We start from the raw sequence: 8,032 nt of genomic DNA on the forward strand, positions 1-8,032 counted from the left end.
TGCGCCTCTAGATGGCACGAGACCGGCCGCGGCCTGGGGAGAGAGGGGCGGTCAGTGCATGCAGCAGGGTACGGGGGTGCAGGAGGCCCATTGAGGGGGGGTCTGTCCATCCAGCTGCACAATAGAAGCCCACAACCCCTGAGACTGCAAAGCCCCCTCCCTGCACGGCCTTCGCTCCCATGGGGACCCCCCCACAGCAGCTTGGCACAGGGTGGGCATCAGCTCCTAGTGCAAGGCTCCACTTAGGCGATGCTGTAGCTGCTTCTCTGGCCCCAGGGAGAGGAGGCCCATTGAGGGGGGGTCTGTCCATCCAGCTGCACAATAGAAGCCCACAACCCCTGAGACTGCAAAGCCCCCTCCCTGCACGGCCTTCGCTCCCATGGGGACCCCCCCACAGCAGCTTGGCACAGGGTGGGCATCAGCTCCTAGTGCAAGGCTCCACTTAGGCGATGCTGTAGCTGCTTCTCTGGCCCCAGGGAGAGGGGCGGGGGGTGATGGCCGGGGTCCTACCCGGAAGGTCGCACCCTGGGCCTGGCTCTCCCGGCTGTCTGCGGGGCTGGGGCGGAGACGGGCACCCCGCGAGCACGGAGCAGCCGTCAGCTCTGGCCAGATCCCGTCCCCGTCCAAGCTGCCACTACAGCTCCCCGGAGCCGGGCTTGTGTCTCCCGGGCGTCCAGTCCCCCTCCACTGCCTTGTGACCCACGTCCGCCTCTTCTCCCCGCGGGCTGGCCCTGGAGGCAGCCTGCTGAGCGGGGCTGGCCTGGCCCTGGTGCCAGGCGGGATGAGGTGGGGACATGGCCTGCACCTTTCCCCAATTGCCCTCCACTCTCTCCACGCTGCAGCCCCTGCGTTGGTGACCCACGGCCTGGCTGGTGCCCTGCTCCTTCTCCGGGCACCTTCCTGGCAGTGTTGCACACACCACATGGGCACGCCCCACCGTTGCCATCAGCCGGATCGCCCGGGCCAAGGGTGCCTTTAACCCGGGCCTCCCTCCTCCACGGCCCAGGGGCTGCGGGTGGGGAGAGCTGCGTGGGGAAGGCTCAGCCCAGACGTGCGCTCGGGAAACCGGGTCTGAGCAGCCAGGCAGCGCCACAGCAGCTGCAGGGCTGCAACCTGGGACTGTCAGCAATGAACTGCAGGAGCTGGAGCTGGAGGGGCAACTCCCCTAGCCGACAGCAGTACGGGGCTGCTGTCCTCTCATACGGCCCAGCTGCCGGACAGACACAAGCCCACAGTGCCGGCAGGAAGGAGCTGTGCGATCAACCCAATGCAGGGATGGACCCAGAGGACTTCATCTTCTTTCCACCCCAGGCTTGGACCCTTAAAAGCCAGTGTCTGAAGCCACCGGCGGGGACCCGCATGGGTCTTGCAGGTGCCGAGGTCCCTGGCAGGCTGCTAGGAAACTTTGCGCCCTTCTTCATGAATTCGAGCCCAGCGATGGGCTCTGGTTTCAGCCTCCTCCGCTCGGGAAGGGTTAGAGGCGCTGACCCCGCTGCTAAACAAAGCGCCACCGCCTCGAAAAGAGGAGGCTTTGCGATGCAAATGCTGCCTGGGCACGTCGCCCGAGCCTCCCAGCCTCTCTGCGACGGCGGGCGACCGGAGCAATTTCGCAGCGACACCTGCTGGGAAGCAAAGAGCTGCCTGGCTGCAGGCCCCCGGCGCACCGGAGCGCACGGTTTCGCTCCTGTGGGCATCGGTCCCTGGAGCCGCGGACAACCCAGGGGGCTATGGCTGTGCTCGTGCAGACCGGCAGCCCAGTGTTTCACCGGAGACGTGAGCTGCCTACGGTGCTCAGGACGCCCTGCGTACACTGGAGGCAGTGGAAGACGGTGTTGCGGGCACCCCGCCGAAGCAGACAAACCTACCCCCTCGGAGATCACGCTGCTCTGAGCTTGGTCAGCGAGGCCAGCCCGGGCCCTCGGTCTTGCAGCTCTCAGGGCTGTCAGGAACAGCCTCTCCTGGCAGAGGAAAGGGGCTCCGCTCAGGAGGCATCGCCGAGGGACCTGCAAAACGCTGCGCCAGGGTCGGCAGGTTTGAACCACGACTGCCTGTCCTCGCCCCTCCGTTGCAGGGGCTGGCTCCGAGGCACAAGGCACGGCCTGGCACTAGACAGCCTGGCTCTCTCGTGTTCCCAAAGACCTCAAGTTTCTCTGTTACCATTGAAGCCCCTTGACAGGCAAAGTCATTCAGGAAGGAGGGAGGGAGGGAGCGGTGGGGGGGGGAAGGGGAGGAGACAGACGCTCTGAATCCAGGAGACTGCAAAAAAAGAATAAAGCTGGTGGAGCATGAAAAGGCTCTTTACAAAGAGCCACAAAGGTCCCTTTCTGCAGGCCCTGCTGCCCCCTTGGCAGGCGGTGGGATCCGGCAGCTCCTAGGAAGGCGTTGCAGAGGGCCACCGAGTCTTTGCAGCCAGCCAGGGGTTGCGTACCAGGCTGCAGCGGGCGGGTGCGGGATGGGGGAGCATCAGGATGTGCTGGGGGAAGAGGCCACATTCAAGCACTGCGTTGATACAGCACTGGACCTCGGTCGCTCTCAAAGCATTTACGAGGAGTGGGACATCAACAGACTATTTTACAGGTGGGGAAACTGAGGCAGTGAGAAAGGCCTGCCCGCAGCTCCGGGGGCAGCCTAGATTAGAAGTCCGTCCACTTGTCCATGCAGTAGTTGGCCTTGCAGCCCTAACCGTGCCAGTGCAACGGGCAACGTGGCCAGTGCCCATGAGGAAACAGAACCGGCCATCTCCCGGCCACTGGCGGGTCACCGTGCCCCTTACCGAGCCCCGCAGGGCACAGACCCCAGCGCAGTCCTCAGTACACGGCATCTACTATCTGTCCCGACATCCCTGCAAGCAGGGGCCTCCAGAGAGATGCGGCAGGTGTTCAACGCCACCAGGGAGGCAGAGCTTGCACCAGGGACCGGGCTTACACAGCAGCCTGGACCCTTCTGCGAGCGACGGCAGCTTTCCCCCCACCACGCTGAGGCACGAGGCACAGCACTGCCTGGAGGAGTGCCACCGGCTCCCAGAAACTCACCCCAAATGCCAAGATCAAGCACGAAAGGCAGCATCCGCACGGTAACCACCCCCAATGCCGCGTAGCTCTAGTGCCCAGGCTCGGAAAGGCAGACTTCGTTCAAGCGCAGGAGCGAAGGAATCGGGATGCTCCAGGCCCAGGCAGTCCCTGCATCACAACAGGTCCCCAAACGTGCCCATGTCCCGAGGGACACAATGCCCCACCACTTTAGGGCATGGAGGGGGGAGTTCCCAATCCTAGTCACTAGGTTTCACACAGCGGCTGCGAGAGGTTCACCGAACCTGGCTGCGATCAGAGCTTAGAGCAGACAGCGTCGCCCCGCCGAGGGGACTGCTGATCCACCCTCCTATTGCTAGGCAAGAGGGGAAACAATCCTGCTGGGGCAGAGCTATCGTGGGAGGACAGGCGGCCAGGTTTCACATGATGCCACCAGCAGTGTTTCATACAATCCCATTCACCTACTAGCTACCCTGCAAACCATGCCACACAAGGCCCTTGCTGGGGTTATGCCGGGCACCTCCCCTAGCCAGTCACATACCATTGTGATTCAGAGCGCTGCGATGCACCACCAGCCCAGGGCGGCTTGCTAGCCTCCTTTCCCAGACACACAGAAGCCCACGTTGCTCTGTGCATTTAAGTCTTTTCTGTGTCAGCTCAACTGGAATTGCTACCCTTGGATGCAGCAGGCAAACGTATCGGTCGTTGGCTTCCGGACTGACGAGTACCTTGGCTGCAGCAGCAAGAGCAGGGGCAGTACAGGAGCAGTTATACCCCATGGGGGAGAAAACTTAGATATTAAGGGCATCTTTCAAAATCTTAAGTTCTCTGGTGAACAACAAATAACCCCCAAATTAACCACCTGAATAAAGCCACGGAGTTTAACACGACTCGAGTGTTTATCTTCCAGGTCAGTAAAACCGGATTACACCAGAGAAATAGACCTTTCCTTAACGAAAGGACGGGACTGAATCGGTGCAAAACTAGATTAAGACCGAGGCTTTCATCTTGCTGAGTCCAATCAAGCCACTTGACATACAAGAGGAGGTTAGATAGATATCTGGCTCGGGTATTATGATCCCAGCCCAGGGCAGGGGGTCGGACTTGAAGATCTGTTCAGGTCTCCTCCGAGCCTAGAGACTCTGAAACTACAAGGGCTCAGAGAAGCCCCACGTGTCACGAGGAAGAAGGAAACACTCGTCAGACCAGTGTTGGGAAACGATCTTTATTTACACATATGAAGCGGCATCCCCCAAACATCGCTTACTTCAGTGGAATGAACCTGGACGAGTGGGTAGCACCGATGCCAGGTCGGCCGTGTTTCACTGGCTTGTAGGTGATGGAAAACTCGCCCAGGTAGTGACCGATCATCTCGGGCTGAAAGAGAAAGGAGGGAGCATTGAGGAAGGGTGCGGCAGGCAGCGGAGTCCCTGCAGACACCCTGAAGAGAAACCCAACGTGGGCTGGATTTCCTGGCAGAGAGCACGAGGCTGGTGGTTCAGAACTAACCCCTGTCCTTTAAAACCACGACGCCTCTGCCGGGGGTTTCACACAAGCAGAGGCATGGGAGCGACTCGCAGCCAACAATTTAGTCAATGAACGCTGCCCTTTTCTGCGGCCTCAAATTCAGAGAGATTTTGGCGAGGTCGATGAAAGGTCGATGTTCCAGGCTCCAGCCATTCACTGCCGCTGCTGCCCTGAGCATTCGGTACTCGCAGATGGCCATTTGCGCCGTGACCGGTCATCAAATTGCCTGGGATTGTCCCTGCTCTTTGACCGATCGACGACTCCCCCCACAATGCTTGGGAGAACGCGCCCAATGTTTCTGGTGCGAAGGTGTGGAGACCTGCACAACGCTGCGCTCGCAGATTTGTCCCCCAGAGGGACTAAATGAGAGATCTCGGATGCCAGCGAGGATCCACCACAAGCACTCGAGGACTTCCCTGCCCCAGCACGTGCACTTGGCTCCCTTTGCACCCACAACTCAACCCCTTTGCCTCCAACCTCACCGAGCAAGCTCCCCTTCCTCCCTTAGAGCAAGGCCACTGTGGACTTCCGCCAACATGGCTCTGTTGGCCACAACTCTTCCCCCCACCCCAGCTCTGGCCAGCCTGATGTCTGCAGAAGCCTTTGACAGCAGACAATGATACCGGCAAGCTGCCATTTTATTGGTGTCCTTAATATGCCGTACCAGCCCAGGCACAGGCTTTTCTAGCATGATGTACTTGTACCGAGAGCCTTCTCTACACAGACAGGGCTCTGGGAGTGGCCAGGTCACTGCAGTGAACGCAGCCAGCCACACTGACGTGCAGTCAAGGACGCTGAAAGGCACCAGTGGCGGTTACACCCCGACCGTCCTCTGTGCCCTTGCCGTTCTCTCCAGATGTACAATGCAAATGCTCCCACCTCCGGAGGGGCCGGGCATGCAGAACCACCCAGAACCCTTTCAACGTGTTTTCAGGTTGACTTAGATTTCAACCACGAACAAAGGAAGCGTCATTTAATCCGTGCGTGTAACAGCAGATGGTGCGAGGCTGCACTCCACGCCCATGTTATTCCATTCCCCGTTCCAGTTGCAAGCCCCATTCCCACCCCCACAACCCTAATGCAAAACAGATCATTTAAATTTTACAGCTGACCCCCTGCTCCCCTCTACCCAGGCAGCCGAGTGTGAAATGCCTGTGTCACACAGGCTGCAGAGGGCACGGGGTTGTTCTCAGCCCCCTCACCCTTCCCACACCCTCCTCCCCGGCTCACGGCAGTATACATAATCAATACATCCACTCCGTGACCCCAAGGGCAAGCCACCGCTGGGGAAGCTTCCATCCTGTCCTTGGCTGGCTGGCAGGCGGAGTGTGAAAAATACACCCTCGCGCATGACGCATTTCCAAAGCCAGAGCCAAGCTCCCCGCTAACCCACCTGATCTTAGCGGAGGTCTCAAGGTTTCTCTTAAACCTGTGAGCTGCGCTGCCCTAGCAAAGAGCCAAAAAGCATCTTCTTGGATGGTAAGATCATAATCATACAAGGGTTTGCTTTGTAAATCACCCCACTTTTGGTAGGCTTTAAATGCCTCTTTGGATATAAAGCCTTCCCCCCCAAGGCAGACTAGCCACGGCTCAAAAATGTGCTTGAAACAGCCAAGTGCAGGAGGGCTGGACCCGCTGACCTCGTAAGGTCCCTCCCAGCCCCTAACATCTATGAATGGCTTGCTTTATGGCAAGTCCCCGGTGAACGGAAAGAGCAGGGACCCAGACACCAGGATGCTGGTCAGCTTCTCTCGCTCTCAGGCAGCACTACGGCCTTTGCTGCCCCACAGCTACAGCTCACCTTGATTTCCACCTGGTTGAAGGTCTTGCCATTGTACACACCGACCATGCTGCCCACCATCTCTGGGAGGACGATCATGTCCCGTAGGTGAGTCTTGACAACCTCGGGCTTCTCCATGGGAGGCGCCTCCTTCTTTGCCTTGCGAAGGCGCTTCAGGAGGGAATGCTGCTTGCGGCGCAAGCCCCGGTTCAGACGCCTGCGCTGGCGAGCGCTGTACAGCTGCATCAGCTGCTCACTGAAAGGGCAGGAGGAACTTTCAGCTTGAGGATGCTCAAGAGGAACGAGCACAGTTAGAACAGGATCAAAGCACAGGCCCGGACGCCAGGACTGCTGCGACAGCCCCCCTCGGCAATCATTACTCGATCGTTCAGAAAAATCCACAAGGCAAAATAATCTTCAGTCTAGTATTGGCCACACTGGGTCCCATCTCACCCACCACCCTACCCTCAAGCTTGGAGCAAGGGACACCAATGAACACGGTCAACGCTGGGACGCCCAAGTCCAACAGCTGATAACAAAACCTCTGCACCCACGGATTCCAGATCCATTGGTTGACGCATTAACTCCAAATTAGGGCTCTCAAGTAAATTAAGGCCCTCAAGGAGGAGACCAGTAATTCTTTCCAATGGGTAAAGCAGATTAGCCAAAAACACTTTGCCGATCTAAAAGGCATCACAAGCTGTTACACCAGACGGACAGGATCGTGTCCCCAGATGCCAGACACAGCCGGGCCCCTTAACGCGGTTAGAAAGCGCACAAAGGCAAGACATTTTTTGCAATCCTGGTTAAATAAGGGAACCTCCACTCAGACGACCGGGCCTGGCTAGCTTAGCAACGGTCTCAAGTTGCCGCAAGGAAGGTTTAAATGGGATATTAGGAAAAACTCGGAGGGTGGTGAAGCGCTGGAACGGGCTACCCAGAGAAGGGTGCCATCTCAATCCCTGGAGGTTTTTAAGCCCCGGCTAGACCAAGCCTTGGCTGGGAGGATGGAGTTAGGGCTGGTCCTGCGTGGAGCAGGGGGCTGCACTAGATGTGACCCCCTCCCACCCTCATTTCCTACGACTGCATGAGTCATACAGCAAGCGCGGGGAGCCGGCAGGAACCAGACTCGGCTCTCCCACCACCCTGGGCCAGGCTGTCTCCGCAGGGGCCGGGCCGGCGCGGGGTGGTTCTTACTAGGACATGTCGAGAAGCTGGTCCAGGTCGACACCCCGGTAGGTGAACTTCCTGAAGGTGCGCTTCTTCTTCTGCTCCACTTCCGCCTGGAGGGAGGGAGACGAAGTACATGCAGGTGAGGGTGGGAGCCGCAAAGCGCTGCTGGGTGCCTTCGCTGCACCCCAGCCCTAACTCCCGCGCACCCACCCTTCCCCGGCTGCTAGGACGACAGCGGGGTGCAGAGAGGTCTGGCAATGCAAGACCCAGGCTGGGCAGAACTGGGGCCCTTGCCCTTGGGGGAGGCAGGAACAGCCCTTTCCTAGGGGTTGCGTGTGCCAGGGGCAGGAGCCAGTAAACAGTGCACGCACGGGGCCCTGCACACACGACCCCCCCAGGCAATGCCCCACGCAGGGCCCTGCACAGGTGAGCTCCATGCCCCCCCAGTGCGCATGCGCATCTCCCACCCCGCCAGGGCCTAGTGCGGCCTAGGCAGGCGCAGACCCCGCCGGGCCCCATACGG

The 8,032-nt window shown here is 59.5% G+C and overlaps 1 protein-coding gene across 1 annotated transcript in view; it reads right to left on the reverse strand.

The window, feature by feature from the left end:
* Positions 1-4,238: 4,238 nt before the first annotated feature.
* RPS15 (ribosomal protein S15) overlaps positions 4,239-8,032 on the reverse strand; it is a 3,926-nt gene continuing 132 nt past the window's right edge. Inside the window, exons 2-4 of the mRNA XM_006017432.3 lie at positions 7,534-7,619; positions 6,358-6,592; positions 4,239-4,406 (exon numbers count right to left, since the gene is read on the reverse strand). Of these exons, the coding sequence (XP_006017494.1) occupies positions 4,293-4,406; positions 6,358-6,592; positions 7,534-7,619 (435 nt within the window). The 3' untranslated portion in view covers positions 4,239-4,292. The remainder of the gene's footprint in view (positions 4,407-6,357; positions 6,593-7,533; positions 7,620-8,032) is intronic.

Source organism: Alligator sinensis, unplaced genomic scaffold (genome assembly GCF_000455745.1).
Source record: "Alligator sinensis unplaced genomic scaffold, ASM45574v1 scaffold1295_1, whole genome shotgun sequence".
NCBI classification, from domain to species: Eukaryota; Metazoa; Chordata; order Crocodylia; family Alligatoridae; genus Alligator; species Alligator sinensis.